The sequence below is a fragment of the Lepisma saccharinum genome, chromosome 1, assembly GCF_977018435.1.
Source record: "Lepisma saccharinum chromosome 1, izLepSacc3.1, whole genome shotgun sequence".
NCBI classification, from domain to species: domain Eukaryota; kingdom Metazoa; phylum Arthropoda; class Insecta; order Zygentoma; family Lepismatidae; genus Lepisma; species Lepisma saccharinum.
This window is the reverse complement of record NC_139229.1, coordinates 68,376,665-68,402,148: the sequence shown is the minus strand read 5'-3', so window position 1 is coordinate 68,402,148 and position 25,484 is coordinate 68,376,665. Positions and strand designations below refer to the sequence as shown.

The window sequence follows — 25,484 nt, the reverse complement described above, 5'->3', positions numbered from 1 at the left end:
ATGGTAATGAAAATATCTGTTCATTATGCCTCTTGCCTCTCCCTGCTTCTCTGTTTTTCGGCTTCTGTGTGTCACTCCCTTTATGTTTGTTCTCTTTCTCCTTTCTTCTACCTTGCTTACTCTCTTTGCTGCTCTTTCCTTTTCTCCTTGCCTGTTCATATGTTTCTTCTTTCTATGTATGTCTTTCTTTGCTGTTGCTCTTTTCTTTCTCTTTACGATTATTCTACTTCCCGTTCTCTCTTTCATGTTCTTGTCTCTTCTCCTCTTTACTGTCCTTCTGTTTCTCTATCTCTAATTGCTCTTCTTTTTTCCTTTCTCTCTCTTCGCTGTTCTTCTGTTTCTACTTTCTGTTCTTCTATTTCCCTTCCTCTCGTTACTATCCTTCTGTTTCTGTTTATATTCCTCTTTCTGTTTGATGTTCTTCTTCTTCTCTTCTCTCTTTACTGTTCTTGTGTTCCCCTTTCTGTATTGCTGTTCTTCTGGTTTTGTTTCTTTCAACTGGTTGTTCTTCCCTTCCTCTTCTCCCTTGGCTGTTCTTCTCTGTCCATTTACTTTTCTTCTGTTTCCTTTTCTCTTTGCTGTTCCACTTCTCTCTCTCTTTTTACTATTTCTGTTTCTTATGTCTTTTCTGTTCTTGTGTTATCCTTTGTCTCACTTTGTTGTTCTGTTTCTCTTTTACTCTTTGCTGTCCTTCTCTTTCTATTCTTCAAGTTTCTCCTTCTTGGCTGTTCTTCAGTTCTTTCTCTCCTTGTCTGTTCTTTTTTCCTTGCTTCTTTGTTCTTGTCACCCCCTCTCCTTATCTATGTAAATGTCTCTCTCTATGGAAATTCTGCAAAATTGCCTTTTTAAAAATCAATGACATATCTACCATCGCAACGTAGTGGATAAATTATTTTAAATTATCAGTCATTACGCAATTTTCTTACCCAAATTTCACTAATATCAATGAAAGAATGGTTAATGAACACAGCATTTTTCACCAAACTTACACGAATTCGACAATGTAACAAAAGGCCAGTCCAAAACATACTTGGGTTCAAATAATATCGTTAACAAGATCAGGGAGAGGAATAAAAACTTCTGATTTCTATGCTAAAGCAAGATCATGTCTCCGACACTACCATTAAAAAATCGACATTTCTTCTTTGCGGATCCGATAGACGCTTTGCCGTGGGCAATTCGTATGGAAATACGAACGAAAAAGTTCCGATTGAAGGAGGGTTGCGAGAAAAAAAATCGATGGTTCCGAACTTTGATAGAAGTCTCTGGGTTGAAGGGAGGGCTTTTGTACGAAAACAAGCCTTTCACTTTAAATTGATGCGTAGGTAATTTGTAAAGGCATATTTTAACATTTTAAAATAAGGTTAACAAGACCTGATTTCGTGCATTTTTTTCGGTTCTTACTGGGGAACAATTTGCAGCTGAGTTCTAATTTTCTTTGCCCTTTCCCATGTGGTAGCCGAATCACATGGTTTTGTGGTTACTGGTGTAGACTGTAGACTATTTTGTCTTTCTTATGATAAACCGCTAGCAAACACTCGATTGTCTGCGGTAATCTTGAAGCAGATGGTATGAAAGAACTCGCTTACCATAGTCAAATGCCAGAATGTTGTGGAGAGATCTTTAAATCATCAACTTCTCAGAACGTGGCAACAGAGACGGGTCTAGGGAGGGGCAACTCGGGCGCATCAAAGGGGGGGGGGGGAACTCGCACCAGATAAGAATTATTATTTGTGTAAGGATTATTATGAGTTTGGGAGGCTAGTGCTACCTATTAAGCAACTAATCTGATATTGGCTGACTTCATGGAATGTTTTGACACTTAAAGTATCCAAAATTACTGAAATCATATTTTAAATTAAGTACTCCCTACATAAAATTCGTACCCAAATATTTCAATCAAAAATAGTACGTACGCAATATTCGTTTAATTATATGTAGATTGAAATAATAAAGTGAAAAAATTATTTTATATGACACAATGTACATTTCCTATAGCGTCAAAATTCAACGAAAAGTCAAAAAAAGAAAATTATGATAGAAAATGTTATTGGATACGATTAGAAGTTGCTACTTTGATAGGTAAAATAATGGTTTGATATTGAACACACCTAGTTTTGTAATTAAATACAATTATCGTCGCACCTCTGGCACATCAGAAATAAAAAGAAGCAAAATTTAGAAACTTTTATTAGTCTCCCATAATTCTTGGTTTTCATCTTCAACATGTTCTGCTTGTTGCTCTTAGATAATAATACGAAGATATAAATTCATTCTAAAAATGTTTATTTGATTATATAGGACATCGGTATTCACATTAAGGAACAAACGTCTGATTTTTGTAGACATGTGAAAAATTTTGTTGATATGCACCAACCTAGGGCCCCAGGGCCGGCCATGTGCGACAACAATCTGTTTTCGGATATCGATATAACAAAAGCATTCGATCTTATACGATACAGAATCGATGCTCGAATCGATCCTTAAAATCGGTAAGAACGGCAACATTGCAATTTGTATTCATCTTCAAATGTTTACGTTCGGTTGTAGAGAAAGAGCACGCCATCTCATTACGTCAGAAAAAGAAACCATTCCTCATTTGCCGCTTCTCTTTGCTTGTTAGGCTCTATTTTCCCTTCTTCTCAACTGAAGTGTGCGTCCTTCTAGTTTTATTTTCCTTCTCTCTCTCCCTCGTACTCCATTACGTGGATGTGCGTATATTTTTCCTGTGGGTTATTTCAGTCGTGGGGATGGAGGATGGGGTCCCCACTGTCCTCTTACACGGACTAAAATAAGATCACTCGAGGGTGCAGTAGAGAGATGAGAGAGAGAGATCGATGAAGTAAAGGGGATGGATGAGCGAAAGAGATGAAGAAGAAGCCTGCAGGGAGAGGAGAAACCGTGAAAAAAGCCGAAACTTGGCTATCCGTGAGCCGAATTCATCAAAAATCGCAGATCGCTTCGACAGAAGCTACGGGGTAGAAATTGGCGCGTACAGTCCACTGGAGAAAAGTGCGGTGACTGACCTTTCTTCAGATCGACATTAATAGATTTTGAAATCTTCCGAACAGTGATTCTTTCGTAAGTGAGGCAACAATTCACCCTTCGACTCGTTCTCATCCAACAAGTTGATACGAGGCCCGTACAGAAAGTACTACCGTTTGGTAATAATAAATGAACGAAAGACTTTAGTTGAACAAAACGTTTTTACCCTGAAAGAACATACCTTAAGCCACTAGCGTAGGAACAACTTTTCTTTTTCGGAGGGGGATGGAATTGCAAAGGTACACATTATAAAGCTGAAAGCTGCGTTCTAAGGGGTGGGGGATACACAATAAAATATGTCGAAATTCGTTTTAAAGGTTGTTCAATGGCAAAAATTGCAATCATGTGTCATTTTAAGGCGAGTTTGCATTTACCATTTTCGTTTATCCTCCGAGTTCTCTACTGCCATCGTTGGAAATTTGTGATTTCCTATAATTTCTGGAGGGGCTGTATTTCCATCGGCTCCCCCCCTGGGTATGCCAGTGCCTTGTGCTATTGTTCTACAAAGGTACCCAAGGCATTGAGGCACTTATCATACTGGGAGACAAGTTTTTGTGTACCCTAACTAATCATCATACACTTCTGCCGCCAGTCAACTGGCGGGAGGATACGCAAGCGTCTTCCAAGGTCACCCGGTATGAGTCAGTTGTGCATGAGCTTTAGTGCAAGTTGCATCATCGCTGCAGTGGTGGCGTGTGTTTCTGTGGTCAGTCAAGATGAACCAGACACTTTTGGGCGCGTTCCGAAAGTCGCACAAGTCAACGCGTTAAATGAGTTGTGGTCATTGGCCGTTCCATAAGTCCTGTCGTGAAAATTGTGAAGTTCGTTATGGCGTTCCTTAAGCCTAGTATCGTGCCATGAAGACTTTGCATGGAGTGTGCTTGACTATTCTTAGTCTTATCCTGCTTCCGGTTATTAAGACTCAGCTCGACCTTTGACCAACACCAGCCAAGCAGTTTTCGAAATGTCCTTTAAAAAAAACCGATATGATATTTCAAATTCTGAAAAATTAATCTGCTTAGAATTCCTTCGAGAGGATTTAGATGAATCTTCGTGTTGTTTTCTTTCGCTGCCTAGATAGTCGCAATTGTTTCGTGGCTACGCAAGCCAAAGTAAACCTTAGTATGGATGCCGTGGCTACCACTCATAATGATTAATCATAAATAACGCGACATGTAACATATTCTACACGTATATCTATCGTCTACCTTAAATTAATATTTCATGTTACATGAATATAACACATTGTATTCATTTGTTAAATTTAATCAATATATAACAGGAGCTCCAACAAATGAAAAAAAGTCTGATATTTGGTTGTATCTTTGTATAAAAATGCAGCTATGGATCATGAAAATACGTTTGTTGATAAGTTTTCACTCAGGACTTGAAGAACCTAAATGCTTGGATCGCACATTGTGATTTTTTAACAGTTATGCACAAGGCCTCCATCTGTTTTCTTCTATGTAAATAAAAGTTAATAAAAATTAACAACCGCCGATTTACTGTAAAAGAGTGAAATGTGTTTAGCAACATCTCAGGCGAGAATTATAAAATTCAGAAAGTTACCGTTAACAATAATATATTAGGGAAATTAATGACTGATGAATTCACATGACAGACATTTAACTGCATAGGTTTGAACAAACTCAGTAACAATTTCATCAAAAGTGTATATTTTCTCACAAAAATAAAGCATTGAAATCTTATTACTGCTAAATAGGGTAAATATATGAAAAATGTGCTTTCTCATGACAAACAAAATTTACAATTTTCATTCATGACTGGAAGAAGTTGAAAGTGAAAACTTGTTTTATTTTACCGATGTGTACCTGAACAATGAAATCAGTTATTTATCAAGAAAAACTGCAAGGAAATAATTTTTAAATGCATCAGCTAGTATATTAGTTACATCCACCACGTTCATCGAGGAAGAAATCTAAATGCACACACTGCAAAAATTGCTTCTGTACGATTGCATATCGAAGTACAATTAAAAATGCGCAAATTTTGGACCTAATAGTTTTGTTGGTAGAGATCTGTGCGAAAATGATGACTGGGTTTGCAACAGCAAATCAACCTAGAATCAACAGCACTGACTCAAAAATTTGAGAAGTAATTTTGACAAATTATATATGTATAATTTATGTCGATCTCGTTCTTAAGGCTCTTAGGAAAGTACGTAATCCTTCCCTAAAAATCTGCGTCCATTACTACACACTCATTGACCATTATCGCAATTCTCACACATGCTTCTCTTGAATATGCATTTCTGCAAGTTTCACCACTTTTCACAACAAAAACTCCATGTTTCCATGTTTGACATGGCATGACAATTAGAGACATGACTGGTAAAAGATCCCGCTCCTTCGACTAGACATTTGAACGAAGATATGAACCAGCCTTTTCAGCAACATTTCTTATTATTTTGACTTCCGAGTGTAAAATGCCATGTACTTAAAAAGTGGATGTAGATACGTTGACTCTGTGACTAAACAATGCAAGAAGCTGTTCAAGTTCATTCTTTACGTTTGGTGCTACTAACATTCTATGACTCTGGTAGTAGATCACTACCATGGTGGCCGTAGGCAGGAAAAATTTTCAGGTGGGGTTCATTCATAATTGTTCTCTCGGGCATCACCAGAAATTTGAATAAGAGAAATAATAACAATAATTATATAATAATAATTAAAATATAATTATAAACCAATTTTATTCCAAAATATTAATAATTATTATTATTATTATTATTGCTGTTATTATATCCTTGAGGAGGTTTACTCAGTCCAGCACATTTTTTTTAATGTTTCATAGAGTGTGTATTGAAATGCACAATTATTGTACTTTGTTATTAAATTTTAAATAGCTACCTTCAAGAAAATGCTTTAAAAGTTAAATGGAAATGTTAGTCATAAAGTATTTGTTGTTTGACCTTAAAATTTATTTTTTTGGAATTTTAAAAACTATGTAACCAATTATTATTTTTAAAAACTTAGCCCGGTGCATGTATTGTAACCGTAATCGCGAACGTAATGCGCTACGAAACTGGAGATCCGAGGTTTGAACTCATATCAAGGGGGATTTTCAACTTTATCGGATAGGGAATTTAAAAGTTGGGAAGGAATTTTGGGACAATCATAAGGGAATTTTCAGTCTGACCCAGGAATAATACTGGAAAGAGGATAGCAGAAGTGAAATTGGAAGGGTCGCGCGGGTGGGCTGCAATTCCGAGATAAAATACTGTTTCGCTCAAGTTTCAGAATTCCAAATGTATGAAAATTCTAGGTGGATCGTTTCAACATATTGTCTCCTTGTTGTATTTCCGTGAAAATTCGAATAATATTTTGAAAATGAGTTACGGGTTTTGGTTTCTGAACTTCCATTAATCTAACATGTGAGAAGTTTCGAAGGGGGGGTCAAACCCTAGAAAACCCCCCCCTCTAAATACGGCCATGATCACTACAGAAGCAACCTTTACGCTGTATGTTCGTTTCTCTAATTATAATTCTACTGTCTACGGTTACCAACAGCAATTCTGTTTTGTTGGCTGAGAAATGTAAAGACGAGTACCAATCACAGTGACCTCCCCACTCCTCTTGGAGCTGTGGCCTTGCTTGTTCCTGGCAAAGCAGGTGTACATGCCGGCGTCCTCCGTCGCTTGCACCTGCTCTATGACTAATGTGCCGTTTGAGAACACCCTCTGCCGAGGATTGGCAGGCAGATCCCTGTTGTCTGAAAGAAACACAAATAATTATTTCTGTAATTCACGCCGTCTTGAAAGAACAAATAAATCTGCTTATATTGTACACTCCTGTTCAGATAAATTGGCTCATCCTTCATCTGTTCAACTCTAGAAAATGTGCCACTTTATGTGAACTTGAGTCTACATCACCCAGGAATTTAATATGATAGGATAATAACAATTCTTAAATTTATTAAGTAAAAGTAAACTTCATGGTTTGGGGCCTACCAGAGCGGTTTTTTTTGGGGGTGAGCGTGGTCAGCTCATAGTCCCATCGCAACTGTTTTTTTTTTTTAGCTTTCGAGACCAGAACTCTCTATTTATTTTCGAGTAGCGCACTAATTGTCCTCAACACCCTGGGTGACGCCGAATAATGGGATCATTGCAACCCCAAAGTGTCAGTTATACATTTGTGCTGCTCGCTTGGTGCTTTTCGTTCTAATTCTTGAAACCCAAGTTGAGGAAAACAGAACGAACGAACATGATGATGCGCAATTTACCTACAGGGTTAGTAAAAAAGAAGGAGCAGATTTCAAAATGTTATTTCCAACAAAGCATACACGACAAGAACATAATCCACACATCATTGAATAGATGTGTAGGACAATTGGATGGGTTAAAGTTACAGTGGTGTAAGTCACTTTGTAAAACAAAATACTTCGACACAGAAACCAGATCGCGATAAGTCAATCTGTGAACAGAAAACGTGGAGTACGTCAGAGATTCATTCAACTGGCTACAGATGTCATTTCAAGTTCTAGTGATAAAGGAAACAGCTGTTGTGATCAGCAAAGTACTGTGATTCAGACTCTGCTCTTTTAACAAAAGTGACTTACACCACTGTAACTTTAACCCGTCCAATTGGTTTCGTTCAGGTAAATGACGACGCGACAAGAAAAGTCATTGTTAGTGCACGAATGAAACCAATTGTTCTACAGTAAAACTTTGAACCTTAACCTTTTGATTACAGAGCCCATTTTGCCATGTAAGACCCCCGGGACCGGGCCAATTTTTAGCAAAATGCAGAGTTTCATTTAGATGACTGTAGATCGGAGGCTAATTGTCCTAGACAGACGAATGATATATCGTTATACGCGATATACCATAGATTCGGACTATTTACAATTTATGCACGTTGAATATATATATGGAGGGGGGAGGGAAGGAAGCGGAAAATTCCAATATTTATGAAGAAAAATGTCCCCCACCTCCCTGGAAACAAAGTACAGGACATTGTCAAAATACACATGGAAATGATCGCAGGCATGTTTGGAACAAGAAAATAATTGCACTATTATCATATGAGCAATAGAACACGACTTGTACATCCAAAACTACATGTCTGTGCGCCACTGACTCAGTGCGTCATTGAAAATTGTCAATGCACTGCCAGGAAAGCTTTTCGCTGCACATCCACGATTGTGATTGACTCAGAACCGCGGAACTTCTTAGAATTGTGTTATCAGTCTATTTTTGGACGTTGCCGGTCACTTTGCAGTCACATGACAAATACCTGTACTCGAGTATAAGGATTTCTCTTTCCGCCTCCGCTTTGATCGTTTCCTTTGTTGCACCCCCTCATTCCTCCACTATTACTCCCTTCCCCCTTTTTGGCCGAAACTGAAAATGCTTGGCAACCTCCTGCTACCGACCAGAAAACTATTTCCAAATGGAGGTTCAACTGCATTATTGTATTGGAACAAAAATCGCGGCCTTTGATGGGCACAATGATTTCTTTCTTCAGAAAAAGTCGACAAAAGAAGCGGCCATTTTCCAGCCTTTTTCTTTTTGGAACACCAGGAAATGCAAGAGTCCTTACGGTGCAATATATGTGTTAACAACCATGTAAAAGAAGAGAATCGCAATTCCAGCGAATAATGACGACATTATGACGTAAAAACTACGAACATGACAAAGTATCTCGATCGAGATACCTGGTCCACGAGGGTTTACAGGTAAGTATCTCGATCGAGATACCTGGGAAACAAGAGGTTAATCTATTCAGTGATGTGCGGATTATGTTCTTGTCGTGTATGCTTTGTTCGAAATAACATTTTGAAATCTGCTTCTTCTTTTGACTAACCCGGTATTTCCTGCACATGTGGTTGCTCCAGGTTATATTAAAGGAAAAGAGAATGATCCCATTCAAAACAATACAAACGGTACAGTTGCCCCTGCATAAGAAGCATGGTTAACCATTTTTCAGCTAGCAGCCGAAACAGCTCTTCGAGTAGCCGTTCTATTAAGCAGCGAGATTGAAACGACAATCCTTCGGTGACAAGGCCACCTCGTTTCTTTCAAAACCGGACATAGAGTGCAAAAAAAGAAACGAGGCTTTTGTTATCCAGTTTTGTCTCTCGCTACCCGCCCTTCTCTCTCGCTTGATCCTCTCGTTGATCTCCTCGGACTGGCAATAGCGCTCAATTACTTGCCGACAGCCTTTTGTTCCCCATCATTCTTTCCTCTTTTGTTCCGGTGGAAAGATCCTGGAAGTTCCAACCCAATCTTCCCTAAGTCTACAAAGCAATCTTGGTCATCCGCCGGAATCTTTGTGGAAAGCAATTAAACACGATTTTCTTCCCTTGATTGCAGGTCATTTCGTCTTGGAATTCTGTCTTTCCCATCTCGGACGTAACTTCCTCCGAAATGTAAGCGTCGCTATCTCTTTTCTTCCCCCTTCAAACGCACCAGAAGCGCGTTTCTTTTTGGTTTCCAAACGCTGGCGTCGGAATGTTACAATTCCGTCCCCCTACTTTTTTTGGCACTGTGCTTTCAATTACTTCCAGGATTTCCATTTTCGCTGTAGGATTCCCATCCGTTGCTTTGCGAATCCTTCCTAAATAAAAACAAACCAGAAAAAAACCTAAGCGATTGCAATAAAAAGAATATCAGTGCCAGGAAATATTGCAATACTCATTTTAAATACTTTTTTCCCTATCGGAGTTGACTACGTATTGCGCAAATTTTTAGAGCTTTTATGAAATCGCCACGTGGCGTACCGAAACGTTCAAAAGTTAATAAACCTGCTTGTTTGTGCGTTAAATTAGAGACCACACTTGAATATGTGTAATGAAAATTTTCATTACCAAAATGGCAACAAAAACTTGTCAGGCGTGTGGATATATGTATTGGTTTATTTTAAAATTAATACTGTCGATGTATAAGAAAAATAAAAATAAAGCGGAGCTGAAACTGAACAAGAGCACAACGTGATGCGTGGAAGCGTTTTGGAACCTGTAGAAAGAACTGGAAGGTCGTACGAACACCACATTTAGTTCTATAAATTTACAAGTTTAAAAACAAGACGCTGCAAATAGTTGTTGCGCAGCTCACACCACATTTCCCCACTCCATTCTTAGCAGCGACGTTGGTTCGCAGTGTTGCAACCTGGAGGGAGCGGAATGGTCTGAGGATTTTCATCGAAATTTGTATTCGCTTTTTCCTGGACTGTTTTCTACCCGTCGGAGTACAGAACTTCAGCTCACCTTTCGCCAACAACTCTTTTCCTTCTTTTAAAACTTGAACTCCCCGATGGCGCAGTGGTAGCGTCGTCGCCTTGTAATCAAGGGATCTCGGGTTCGATTCCCGATGGAGGCACATAGTGGTTCGGATCACACTTTAAACTGTACGTACAGTCCCGATTAGCCTTACTGTGCATAAAGTGAACTTACAACAACAAATCAATCCAATCCAATTATTTTAAAACTTGCGAAACCATCCATTTAGATACTCCCGTAGCGGCGCTTGTGGACTCGACAACATTATACTTAAGTTTGTGTAACTCCTGATTTCGCAAATATGTTGCAACATTGTAAACAATTTCTCTGGCCTGTCCTCTAAGGGTCTTTCCAGAGCAGATTTGGATTTCGTTGGACCCGGCATGATTTAATTTTTGCATTTCAAAAATATGCAGCCAAGAGTAAAGAGCAAAAACATTTCAGTGCTTTAAAAAAGAACACAGGCAAGCGTGTTACCAGATGCCTTCTCGTAGTGATTGTTGTACGATAAACAAAATAATCCCCACCCCACTCGGCTTAAAAGAAAAAACAGGCCACTGCTCGATGTCGCATTCAGAAAATGAAGTCATTCGCCCAGTAGTTTCTCTTCGTTATAAACGTTAACGCGCGTGCGTAATACTATAGTTTACGATCCGCGTACCGCACGCATGTTCAAAGACCGGATTAAATCAAATGAACCACTGATAAACTGATATGAGCCAGCACCGACAATCTACACAGTAAAAATAGTTTGTCACATTTGTTAGCTTAATTTTGCTGAGTTGGCATCACTCGTAGTCTCAAGAACAGACCAGTACGGAGAAGAGTAGTGGGGAGGATGACGTAATAGGAAGTGCTCCGCAGCGATCTGCGCATGTCAGGCCATAGCGATCTACTCACCGCAGAGCATGCAAACAATTGTGCAATGAGTCCAAGTTTAAACGCTGAGAATTGATTGATTGATTTGATTGATTTAGTTTATTTTACTTCGCGTTTTGTGCCTCTTGGCTAATTTGCGAAGATGGGGATGAGTGATGAAATGATGAAATTTATGAATGGACATTCACAACAACCAAGCCCGAGCGGGATTCGAACCCGCTGAGAATTGAATCATTACCAATAATCAGATATAGAGGAGAACAAATGTTTTAAAATTGTGTATACAAATTTGTATACGTTATATGTCACTACGGAAACTCAGATGCAATGTAAGAAAAACGTGTAACATTTATGATAGAAATGGCTAAAGCCTTGTGAGTAAGATTGTGCGAGCCTAAGTATACAAAAACGAACAATTGGCCAGATTCTATACAAAGACATACCTTTCGTACTATATAACCACACATAACCCATATCAATGTCTACAATATTTTTTAAAACCGAACAATTAAGTTCCGGTTAACAAACTGCAAAGGTGCAGCTTATTCTTACCTCGTTCCCAGCGAATCTCTTCAATGGGGAAACCCGCCACTGGACATTTAAGAAGTAACGTTTCTCCCGCCACAGCCGTCACCTTGGGGATCACCCTGACGTATGGAAGCCCTGTAGAAGAACGAACAGGAATTAGTAGGCTAAAAAATGCCGTTGGTTTCCTTTGAAAATACTCAAACTCAACTCAATGGTATTAATGTGCTGAACATGTGTTTGTTTGTGTGTGTGTGTGTGTGTGTGTGAAAGAGAGAGATAAAGAAGAGACAGAGAGAGAGAGAGAGAGAGAGAGACTGGGGTGGAGAGAGGTAAATAGAGAGAGACACGCAGAGACAGATAGAGATAGAGATAGAGAGGGGCAGAAACACACAGAGAGATAGAGGTAGATACAGGAAGAGATAGAGACAGAGATAGATAGATAGAGAGAGAGAGACAGAGATAGAGACACACAGATAAAGATGGAGACAGACAGGGATAGAGATAGAGACAGAGACAGATAGAGAGATATAGAGACAGAGAGAGATAAGGACAGAGATAGAGAGAGACAGACAGGGATAGAGACACATAGAATGTCAGAGAGGGGGAAGAGGGAGGGAGATATAGAGTGAGGAAGCCAGATTTGCAACGTCTGTGTTGACTTTGGAAAGAAGTACAGAATATAACAAAACACACATGTTTTGATCCTCGCAATGAAGAAATATTTACTTCATTAGTCCATTCACAAAAAATGTGAGATTTATGATATCCATTGACAGAGTGTAATGATATGTTCTGAAATTAAAACTTCTTTAGTCTTTTATCGTAGTATTTGTCCGGAATTTTGAATGAGGGCTTCTCAAATACAACCGATTTTCTTTGTTCAAGCGTGGCTCTTCTGTAGATTTCTTACTCCAATAGGACATTGGATTGAAAGTGGACCAATGGGAAAGTATTTCAGATAAAATTTTGACTTTCTTCGAGAAATATGTGTGTGTGTGTTCTCATATATGGATTTATATTCGACCTTATTGTTTAATGCTGATAACCTACAAATCACGCAAACCACGCAAATTTTAACAGTACCTGATTTACATACTAAATTATTATTGTAATTAATATTTCGCAAAATATTTGTGCTCTTGTAGCGTGTATTCCCATGTGCTTCTCTCTTTTCACTACTATCGGACATTTGACTCCTCGCATTTCTTGTTGTAATCTTTGGCAAATTGAATTGTGTAAGGCGTGCTGGTTTACAAGTAACGACACAAATAAAATTCACTCGTTTAAACTTCAGATACAACATATTTGAATAACATTAATTAATGTGTATTTTGATGGATATCATACACCAATATTCTAGTTGTTTGTGCACCAATTGTGACTAAGGATAAGGATTGCCACGGCAACTTGGCCAATCTTCTTATTCTTACACAGCTTTACAATAATCTCAATATAATCAGCTCCAGGGTGGATAAAAATAATGATTTTCATTTAAAGAAATCATTTTCGATATTTTTTAAATTTAAATCGGATTCTTTTATATATATATATATATATATATATATATATATAAACAACCACGAATAAAATTGCTTGCATGGCTTATATAGATACATCTTTCTTATGGAAATGCTTTTCCTAGTAAACGGCCCTGTAAAATATTTGAACAGTTTGATTAAAGCAAATAAAAATTATATGTAAAAATACATTTTTCTGTTTTTGATGCTTGTTTGTTGAGTGTGTTAATGAACCTATGATAATTCCAGTAAAAATAAAACATTCTGGATGGACTCTCTAATTGTAACATAAAATATTTTTTATTGTCTTGTAGCTGAACTTTGGCAATTTTTTATTGATAGTTTGCAAAATACCAGCTGCCATGTTTATTTACAGTTTAATGATAATTACATTATTTACGGTTTAATATGATTAGTATTTTGTATATTATTCTGCACAAAATGTTTGCTATTCTTGCCCATAAAAATTATTGAAGTTTAAATCAGGAGAATTTAAGCGTGTTTACATATTACATTTCCTTTCGTATGAGCTTCACCCTATCAGAACATATATTTTATTTCCTTTCTTTTTCTTTCTTAGATCCTAATATACACCATTAAATGATTACAAGATTAACGTATTTTCACCAAAAGTTATTCTGATATGTACAAAATCCTTATGTAGATTATTGTGTGAATTATTTCTTTAAAGTGATTTTTTTAAAATTAAAAATCACCCTGATTTAAATCAGTCCACCTTGATCAGCTCTACTATCTTCCCTTAACACTGTCTCTCGGCGTCTCTCCTCCAGGATACGGCGACGACATCGCCTGGTTGCTAGCATCTGGAACTATCTAGTGTAATCCATCAAAGAGACGCCCTTCTTCGGGAAGCTTCTGTAATCTGGAAATAGACTCGTTCTCCGGTACAGATGCACTGGGCATCTTGATAAACCCCATTGTTGGCGTAACAAAGACTTTACCCCAAGATAGGCTGTCGCTTTCTTTGAGATTTTTGTCTGAGCCGTAGTTATTGTAAGCAATGAAGCATTGACGTTTTATCTATTTTTGTAAAATTCAAATTAAACTAAATTAAACTATTTAGTTTAATTTTATAAAATGTACGCTAAATATTGAAATTGACCTAAAAATTAGTAAATCTAAAAGAATTTCAGGAATAAAAAATCCGATTTTGCTGGAACTTTAGTTGTTTGAAAGATTTTCTTCTTCCTGTTGCATATTAAAAATCTTCTTTACATTTCTTTCTTTATTGGATATAGCTGTAATACCGGCTCTACAAGTGCCCTACAGAACTTAATCCTACATGTTTTGTTACAATTTCTTGAATACAGTAGCTATTGGTAAAATTTTTGGACTCATTGTAAAAAAAAAAAAAAGGTTAGTGGTAACATCGTCGCCTTGTGATCAAAGGGTTCCGGGTTCGATACCCGGTGGAGCCACATGGCACAGTGGTTCGGATCCCACCTTAAACTGTAGGTCTAGTCCCGATTAGCCTTTCTGTGCATAAAGTGGACTTAAAACCCCAAATCAATCAATCATTGTAAAAAGAAGCACATTTCCTTGTTTTGAAAGTGTTCTAACTAAATAAATTTGTTTTGATTGTCATTTTTTTTTTGGGATTAAACTATTCTGCTTCGATATAACCTTGTTCCCACAATCCTTTCTTTTACTGTCCCAAGCATAGCTGGCAAAACGATTCTTTGCAAATTCGCAAAAATGCCTGGGACATTGTTTACCGTATTATTTATGCTATTTGTTTGGTTATAACAAAGAAAATAATATTAATTCTGATTGTTGTAAGGGTGTTCTTTATTTGCATCTCCGGAGAGATGTAATTTCATAAACCACGTGGTTTAAAGTTCAGAAATACGTAGGAGTGATAAAGAATTATACACAAGCAGTGATTAAAATGGGGTGTAAAAGAGCGAAAGGTGAAGGCCGTCATACAAACTACTGACAGTACTTGCATAACAATGCAATGTGTATCACAAAACATTAAATCTGTCAAATTTCTCTACATAAAGTGAGTTTACCTGTGTTTAATTTTTTTCAACTAATGAGTCTAATAATATGGCCAATACTGTATATTCAATGTTTATATATCTACATTAATGTAATGGAAAAATCTAAAAATTATAAATACAGGGTGGGGCAGCGTTCATAATACATTTTGAAAAGCACACCATAAGCGAACAACTGCATGTACAGTATTTATTGCTATGTCAAATACAAGACACAGGAATGCCATTTACTACGTAAGGTATTGAAGTCTGTTTGCACCATTCAATGCTTGAAGATAACCGTACAAATGACTGCCCCGCTGCTGCAGACATTCTTCCACGCGGCGTTGAAAGCTGTCCATCACATGTCGTAGCATATCTCGAGTGATCTGGGCGACAGCAGCTCTGATGCGGTCTTTCAATTCACCCAAGGTGGCACAGCGCGTTGCAAAGACTTGTTGTTTCAGGTACCCCCACAAGAAAAAATCGGCACAAGAGAGATCGGGGAAACGAGGAGGCCAAGAGATGTCACCAAAGCAAGAAATTAACCATCGGGGAATGTTCTGTTAACAAAAATGCCATGCATATTCGGGCCGTATGTGCAGTTGCACCGTCTTCTTGGAACCATACGTTCTCAATATCCACGTCCATCATCCATAATTGAGGCAGACAGTACTCTTGCAGCATTCGTAGATACCGTTCACTAGTGACAGTCACAGCCACACCAGCGTCTTCAAAAAAATACGGCCCAAAAATGCCAAATGACGCTACACCACATACAGTGACACGGGCGCTGTGCAAGGGCTTCACATGGAGTAGCTGCGGATTCACATCACTCCCGTAAAGCAGATTTTGTTTATTAACAGCACCACATAACTCAGAATGTGCCTCATCTGACATAAGTAAGGTGTGTGTCATCTATGAACTTTCCTGCAAGAGTTGACACATGGTTCTGCAAAACCGTTCGCGTTGAATAACATCCTGAGGCTTAATTTCCTGCACTATTTGGAGTTTATACGGGTGACACTGGAGATCCTGATGCAAAACCCGTCTGAAGGAACGCTAGGAAATATCCAACGCTAAAAATGTCGCAGTGTAGATCGTTTTGGGCTTCGAAGAACTGCAGCGCGAACGTTTTCAATCACATCCGGTGAACGCACAGTTCTTTCGCTCCCTCCGGGCTTCCGATCACAGGCAGAGGCTGTTGCTCGAAAGGAACTGGCCCATCAGGTAGTGGTTCGTCGATCTGGCACTCTCCCATGCCGTCCACAGTTGAAATGTCGCCTGAATATTCGCTGCGTAGCAACAATAGTGTCATTATTTTTGAAAAACGTTTCGACAACGAAGGCACGCTGCTCAGCACTCCACCCCTCCATGACAAACAACCAAACACAACCACAACAATGGCACCTCCTACACAACTGCAAGCCGCCGCCTTGGGGTGCATAGATTGCATTACGTCATTGTACTACGCAAGTCGAAATGTACTATGAACGCTGCCCCACCCTGTACAATTGTTATATTTGGTGCTAGTATTAAAGAGAATAAAGAAGTTGGCAGAGATATTTCTTTTTTTTTATTAGATTTTTGTCAAAGATCTTCCTTTTATTTGGCAGAAAGTAAATTTTGAAATATAGAGTCACTCGGGGGAATATGCCCATCGGCGTGAAATGCCCACCCCCTCGTATCTCGCGCAACGTTAATGTTATGGCAACTCTCCGACTCTTGTTTGAAAGCGCCCTCCATGGTGAGACGAGGCAGCAGGTTTGGAGCTTGTGAGAAAGATCTGAAGCCATCCAGGGTTAATTTCATGAGGTAAGAAGACAGTTTTTGAGGTCATCATTTTTTTGGACGTTGCTGTAATAACAGTGTGCAATAATATTCCAAAGAGAGAAAGAAACTGAATTATATTTGGTGTAAAGATCAAGAGTCAGGGAAACATATCTGCACAGTGAAACTGCCGCATGGTGCTCAGAGTTGCCAAACCAGTGATTCAATTTTCTGCTTGTAGCTGTGGGGTGATATGCCCACAGGCCCATGGGCATTATTATGATAAGAAAGGACCCCAATGTGACTGGATCCAGTGTATTCGTTGTAGTATGTGGATGAATGAAATATGTATCAAATTCACGTCCATGTGTCCGAAGTGCAATGCAATTTCTCACAAATGTAAACAGTAAAAGAGGCTATGGTAAATTCAAAATAAATGTTGTTATAAACGCTATGCTTGTCTGTACAAATGATGTTCTGTTTACGAAACAAAGGTTAATAATCCTCCAGTTAATGCTGTGTATCATTTTCCTTTAAATATGTCATGTCAAGTATTACAACAATTGTTTCTTGTATTGGGCATTTTACCCCTAATGAGTGGGCGTTTTACCCTGGATTTGCCCAAATTGACGTTCATCAGTTTATATTTCTATGGTTCTTTTGCTATAAGACTTACACTAATAAAACTTATAGGTAACAATAACAAAACATGTAGCTTTCATTTGACATCCTTTTCATTGCGATACTCCTTCATTTCGCGAAACTATCAACCGCCAAAAAGAAGTTGGGTGTATTCCCCCGAGTGACTAAAATGATGAGCATCCTTCTGGTGTAGTTTGCATTTGCACACAGGAGAATTAACTAAATAAATTTCAATATTCCTCAATGTATCTCCAATAATGATGAACGCGATATCAACAACAATAATAATGGATAAAGGAACAAGGTATAGCTCATTGTCCAACGGTTTGATCGCTCACTTGCTCGAACAGTCAGCTTGGAGGCGCTAGTATCCAGTGTGTTAACTTTATGCGCATAAAACACCTCACAAATACTATGTGTGTGAAGGGAGAGAAAATGTCTGCCACTGGCACTATTTCCCGAACCACAAACCAAAACAACGTTCACCAAATGTAGGGCCCCGTAAGTCAAAAATTAAAATAAATCGAATTTATCACCGACAATATAGCCAACCTACCACCATCACGGTTGTGGCTTTTGGCAGCGGTTCAAATTTCAAGGGTTACGCTCCCCTGTAAAATTGAATTGTAAAACAAGTCTTGGAGGTGTTTCGCGGAGCGCGCTGTTCCAGAAAACTGCCGCTGTTGTCCTTATTGCGGATTTCAGTGCACAAGACAACCAGAACTGCAATGAACGTCTCCAGAATGACTCCAATTCGAGGAAAATTGCCATTGTGGAGAGAGCGCCATTGCTATGAGACCATCTGTCACGAAGATAGCATCAACAACTGAGCAATTTGAACGAACCTGTTACGGTTTGTTGGGATTTCAGAAAAGACGAACTTTCCCTGCATTTCTTCTCCCTCCTTTTCCAGGGAAACCTTTCCTGAAAGCCACAAGAGTACCAGAACCAGGGGGAAAAAGTTCCTACCACTTTGTAGCTTGGAGAACGAATGCTGAAATTGGACGAATACGACGCTGATAAGCGTTTTCTGAGGACAAAGAGTACCAAAAAATATGAAGTCAAAGGAGCAGATTTATCTGGAAATGTAGCCTCAGGAAAAATTCCCAACAAGGCGCCACATGCGCATAAAAATCACGAAGCAGAAAATAAATTAGTTGGGAAAATTAGATAAAAAGGAACATGTCTGATGCGGAAGAAAAATGGAACGGGACGAACAAGAAGCATTTACACAACAAGGAACAGGAAGTTGAAGAGGAAATGACGATATATTGAAGAATATAAGAGGTACTGCACGAACATGCGTGTGTAACCTAAGTCGCAACACCCTATAATAATTACCCTTCCCTTTCCGTAATTCTCTAAGCATTTAGAGCGAGCTTTTCATACAAAATATGTATACAGGGTGTATCATAAGTAATAGCGCAAACTGACACAGTTGAAAGTACACGATAATAGAAGCAAGAAAAAACGTCTCAGTAAACATGGGTCTGCAAACGAGCCGTTTTCGAGATAATTGCAAATGTGTGGTTACAAGCCACCACTGACGTCATTGTTTGTAAACGTCGTCCTAGTTGGTAAAATGTACTGTTCGTTGGTGTAATGTTAAATTTTCACTCCGCAGTACAGCACAATTGACGTGACTCCCACAGTACGATTAGACTATGTACTGATTGTATCCATCCTGTTTGATTACAACGCCACCTCTCGGGAATGTTCTGTTTTGTAAACAAAGAGCAACCTCGGAACATGCAAGGAGTAATGCACTCTGTGTTTACAAAATGCAGTCAGTGACGGCTTCTAACCACACATTATTAGCATTTTACCAACTGGGTCGACCTTTACAAACAATGAAGTCCGTGGCGTCTTGTAACCACACATTTGCAATTTTCTGGAAAACGGCTCGTTTGCAGACCCATGTTTACCGAGACTTTTTTGCTTCTATTATCGTGTACTTTCAACTGTGTCAGTTTGCGCTATTACTTATGATACACCCTGTATGACTTACTTGACTTATTTCCTGTTACTCTGCTACGGAGCATAGGGCCTCAACGAAGCATCGCCAACGGACTCTGTTTCCAGCCATCTTCCTTATCTCGTTCCAGGTCTTTCCTGCTTCCCATATTTCTTGCTCTATTGTCCTTCTCCAACTCATTCTTGGCCTTCCTCTCCTACGTTGTCCTTGTGGGTTCCAGCTCAATGCTTGTCTTCTATTGCCGATGGATCTTTCCTCAATGTGTGGCCAATCCACTTCCACTTTCTTCTATTGATCTGTATTGCCAGATTGTATTGTTCCTCTTGTGTACGTTTCCATAGATCTTCATTTGAGATAATATCTGGACAATATATTCCAAGAATTTTTCCTTAGGCATCTATTTATGAATGTCTGTAGGTCTTTAGTAATTTTCTTTGTTACTTTCCAAGTTTCACATTAGTTCTAAAAATTCGCAGCTTAGTTCTTATTGAAATTTCTCTGGCTTTCCAAACTTTATACAGCTGAATAAATCCCACATTTACTTTCTTAATTCTTGATATAACATCATCTTCTGTTCCCCCTGTATTTGTCACCAAACTCCCCACATGTGTAAACTCCTTAACCTCTTCAATATTTTCCTCATTCAAGTGGAAATGTTCCATCTTTTTTACATTTGTTCTTAATGATTTCGTCTTTGTGCTATTTATCTTTAAACCAACTCTTTTTTCTTCCTTATCCAAATCTCCTAATTTCTTTTCCATATTATGGTATGTGTGAGATAGCAGAGAAATATCATCTGCACACCCTGTATACTGATAGTTTTATCACTGCAGTGGTCGCGCGGAAAACTCTCGTCATTGGTCGCGCGGATCGCTACTGTAATCCATAGAATATTATCATTTTTTACCATTATTTGACAAAATTTCTCGGATTTTATAGCGGAAATGTCCTTTTTGAAGTTTTCTGGTTCCTCCTATTCCTTAGCTGTCCTTATGAGCTGGGGTAGGAAGAACTGAAAATAACTCAGGCGTCAGCCTCTTTATCTCAGGAGTCAGCATTATATAGCCTATATATGTGTGCGTTTGTATTTTCAAATACGAACTATGAAAGCCATGAATCCAACTAAGATAAAGTTACACATTTTGAAAAGTGGCCTTAAAACATTTAACTTATTAATTAATACAATATTTGATTAAAAGTAATTAATTCTTCCACCCGAGAAGGCCTCCTAGAGAAGGCTCTAGCACTAACAGAATGAATAACTACGCAATACTCTACCATATAGCTGCAAACTCATTCAGTACTCGCTTCTTTTTTTTTTTAAAAAAAAGTAATGGAAATTTCTATTAAAAAATAATTAGAACTGAAATTCAAAGTTCAGACACCATGACGATTGGGCGCCCTGTATTTTTCTACCCCCACTTATGAGCATGTTAAGTTACTATTCCATTATCTACTACTAATAATAATGAAATATTAGCAAGTCACAAGCAATAATGACCCTTACCGTACACGTTGAGCCTTGCAGAATGGGTGACTTTCCCTGCTCTGTTCTCAGCAGTGCAAGAGAACTCTCCTCCGTCTTCCACTTTCACCCGACTAATGTTGACGTGACTGATGACGTCACCGTGGACAGTGACGTACTGGCCGATGACGAATCTGAAAATAAGATTGCGGTTAACCTTACACAACTGTACAAAATTTGAAAATGGATCCTGAGTTATGTTAGATTTAGGTTAGGTTAGGTAATGCATATTGTGTTTTGATACATTCGTCTAATTCAAAAGTAAATATTTTAACAGGAATGAAACTTATGTGAATATACACTTAACATACTATTTCTTATAAATTTACATAGTTTTCTACCTCCTTATTCGTGATGATTAACTGATAAAGTGGACGATGGGAAAACATGCCGGACCGGGGTTCGAACCTAAGTCCTCTGATTTGGAAGCGCGTTTCACTGACCACTTAGCCACGGACACTAGCTTAGAGTAACAAAACCGAAACTATCAGAATGCAAAACACTATCGTTCACGAATGGCCCATATTATTTTTTAATTAATCGCCTACGCCGGCACGTCAACATTCGAGCGAATTCCACCGACCAGGTCGTACGAGCATATTCGATTATCATTCCCTATTTGGGAACACAACGTCGAGGATAATCACATTTCCCTGTTCAGTATTAAAAGCTTGTCGGGTGCTGCATTCACCCCTCACCTGCAAAACGCAACCACCATGAATTTCTCAATTGTGATTATGATTATCGGAACAGGAGATGAAAAAAAAAGACTCAGCAAAAGAAAATAATAGAGAGCGAAGCAACTGCGAACGAAATAAAAATGGAAATAGCACGAGAAAGAGAGAAAAAAGGGAAGGGGGAATTACTCCACGCTACCTGAATCAAGTCTACGCTTGTTAAGAACGCTCCGCTGGATGTGAATTGCGAAATCTCGCCGGTAGATGGGGGGCGGGTGGCGCTTGTTACCTGCGCCGTCTCCCCACCAGTTCGGACGTGTCGATAGGAAGATCCCGCGGAGTGTAAAATAGTAAGCGTCTCCTGAAAACGTGTCAACGCTCCTGATCCGTATTGCATTTTACAATTGTCTCCCGGCTTGGCGACAGTGTTGCCCACTACTAAGTTTAAAACTGCGCCAAATCGGATATCCCATCAAATCGATCCACACCGCCGTAAAGGATATTTAATTCGTATTAAATTCTACCTAATTACGTCTTCATCTATAAAATAGGCTGCGTATCCCACTTTAAACTGTAGGTCCAGTCCCGATTAGCCTTTCTGTGCATAAAGTGGACTTGAAATAACAATTCAAACAAAATGGACTGTTCGTAGATCAGACCTGAATCCAATGGACAGTGTCAAATGCAAACAGCTCCAATACAGTGTACCAGTGATAAATTCAGGAGTGTGGCCTGAGAGGAGGGAAATTCTATGCGGAAATATTAGAAATTCCCCCTCTGAAAATTTCATTAACCTGGTAGAACATTCGGACAATAGCTAAGAAATTTGGCAACCCTGTTCACTTTCATTTAATTTCATTTAATGTAGAACGTACTTTTTCTGACTCTTTTGCAATAATCAAATATTCGGTACTCTTTATAATTAAGAGTCAAAATAATGAACGAATGTAAATTATCTTCCACCATTGAAACTCAACAATGGACACGTGTAAAGCGGTAGGGCCTGTGTAATGTAAGCTTCTATTGTTATAACGAATTTCAACTTAAAAATTCTTGCAGCTATTTTAAAGGTTATTCAGTTTGCTGTGAAATGATGGTGACCTGATTGTGCAGTCTTGTAGGAACAAGGCAACATGCCGCTCGACATTACCCACTGCAATATTTCTGAATAAGGTAAGACTTTTACAGATTTGTATACCTAAAATTCACATACACCTTGAAATTTCAGTTCTAACGTTACAGAAGTAGAACTGTGCCTTACCAACTGTCATAACCTGAAATAAAGACAACATTTTGAAGTCATTTTTTTAGGTCATTTTATGGATCCTTCATCAAATCCATCAAAATCCGGCCCCTGGTCATAATTAAGTACACATTTTGCCGATGCCAACTGTACAGGGTGTTCATAAAGTCCCGGTACCATTACAAAGAAACAGCTTGAACAGTACATTCTTAATCAGTTGGAGGAATTCCAGCTAACCAAAATTTTCAACAAGATGGGGCACCCCCTCATTGGTCCAAGGATGTTGAGGTCTTCTGGATAGTCATTTCGCTGGCAGGTGGATAGGCCGTGATGGACCTATTCCCTGGCCACCGCGCTCTCCTGATATCACACCCTTGGATTTCTTCTTCTGGGAGTATGTCAAAGATTGTTTGCCGCACTCCTGTTCCAGGTGTTGCTACTCTTCGAAGAAGAATAACGGAGAGTATCCTAACTGTTACTGGTGATATGCTGAGGCGTGTATGGGTAGAAGTGGATTACCGCCTTCATGTTCTGAGCGCAACTAGAGGGACGCACATTGAGGTGTGTGGCATATAAACGTGGAGAGTTGTAGCTCTGTTCTATTGCATGTAGTTTCCTAGCTATGTTTTTATTGTAATGGTACCGGGATTTTATGAACACCCTGTATATCTAAATGCAAAACCTGTTTTCCCCAGGACCTTGAACTTTAAAATGCTTTATCTCGAAGTAATATTTAGCACGTTAGCGCTTTTGGCATTCTAGTAGGTAGGAAAATTTCCCGCCCATTCAGATGACGTTTCAGGTTGAATCAATAGGGTGCTCTATCAGACTAAACTGTATGACGTCGAAGTTTCCTATGGAAGGAAAACATTGAGTGGTAAATACGAAACTCCTCCTTCCTGAACAAACTCTAGTGCACCCATACCTGTGTTCCTGTTTTAATGAGGACAACATTTTTTTTCTGATGATGACCTAATCGCATTAAACAATGTTGATATAATTATGTAATTAAGGCAAGAGCAGAGCTGACTTAAAGCAAATAAAGATGTTGGGACGTAATGATTTGAGCAGATTTTCTCCATTCAACTTAGGCACTTGTGCCTTCAAGAGTACAAGTGGAGATCGTAAGGCTTATATCTTAGGCAGTACTTTGGAAATTTCGAATCTCGAGCCACTTTGATGAACACTTCAATCACGACGTAAAAAATATAACGAAGACGATTATATTGTTTTTGTACCCACTGTTAAGATCCTACTCTGAGAGTAGCCCTTGGCTGAACCTCGCCCGCTGAATAAAGACAATTTATTATTATTATTATTATTATTATTATTATTATTATTATTATTAAAGGAAGTGATACGTTATGTAACCGAGATTTGAACCAGAGTGTTTTGTTTGTATTGAGGACAAGAAAGCCTTGCAAAATTGTAGCTGTTATCCATGGATGTCGATGAACGGATCAAACCACTTCTTCGAACATCATCTTTTTATTTTTTCCTCACACCGCGTATTTTTGCGATTTCTAGCCAAAGTTGCCGAGTTCAGGTACTATACTATTATACAGGGTGTCATTTTAATGGCGCCCACGAACGACGGAAACTTACAGAGGACATCAAAACAAACAACTTATCTCAGTAACATTTTTTCTCGTTGGTGCATAGTTTCGGCGCTAGAGTTGTTCAAAAGAGCACAACATTTGATGGCATATGTGACGTCATTTCCTGCTGCAAAACAGTGCCCGGCAGTGTTGCAAGGAACACACAAATTTTGGGAAAATGACATATCTACCAACCACATTATGATATGTGGTAAAACAGGATCGCGTCCAGTAGACCGAACATCTAACTTACCAGCCAGAAGACTAGCAGTCACCCCAGGGGAAGTGGGGAAGTAAACCAACGATACGAACATGGTAGAAAAACAACGTATTCAAAATGAAGTGGCAATATCCGTCAAATATAATCATTACCAACAATAAATTTTATCGGACTGACAGTTTACATCTGGCTGTTTGCGCCCAGATACATGTCAAATATTTGTTGCAAGTTTGATATCTACAGGTTTGTATATCCAATTGTCCTGATACATGCGTTGTGGTATTGTGGTGCTGATAGCGGAAATATCCGAGGTTTACGTTGTTCCATTATGGCTAAAACACGCACCATCACGGGTTGTTAGGTTGTTACAACCTAATCATGAATCGGCAGGGAATATACTGCCATATTCACAGTAATGTTGCAAACTATTACGTGTGTATCCGGTGCGTAGATAAACACAATTGTCGGGGAGCTTGCTTAACTACTACTTATATCCCTGTATTTTCAACCATTTTTTGTCCCTTGCCCCATAATGCCGTGATTACATTACGTGTCACGTACGTTTGGAATTTTGAGTATTTTCACTTTTATTTTGTCAACTGTTCAGTGTGTCGCAGACAACTACG

The 25,484-nt window shown here is 38.8% G+C and overlaps 1 protein-coding gene across 1 annotated transcript in view; it reads right to left on the bottom strand.

The window, feature by feature from the left end:
* LOC145996198 (cell adhesion molecule Dscam2-like) overlaps positions 1 to 25,484 on the bottom strand; it is a 501,892-nt gene that overhangs the window by 104,138 nt on the left and 372,270 nt on the right. Inside the window, exons 9-11 of the mRNA XM_083132598.1 lie at positions 21,103 to 21,254; positions 11,716 to 11,826; positions 6,616 to 6,777 (exon numbers count right to left, since the gene is read on the bottom strand). Coding sequence (XP_082988724.1) covers positions 6,616 to 6,777; positions 11,716 to 11,826; positions 21,103 to 21,254 — 425 coding nt within the window. The remainder of the gene's footprint in view (positions 1 to 6,615; positions 6,778 to 11,715; positions 11,827 to 21,102; positions 21,255 to 25,484) is intronic.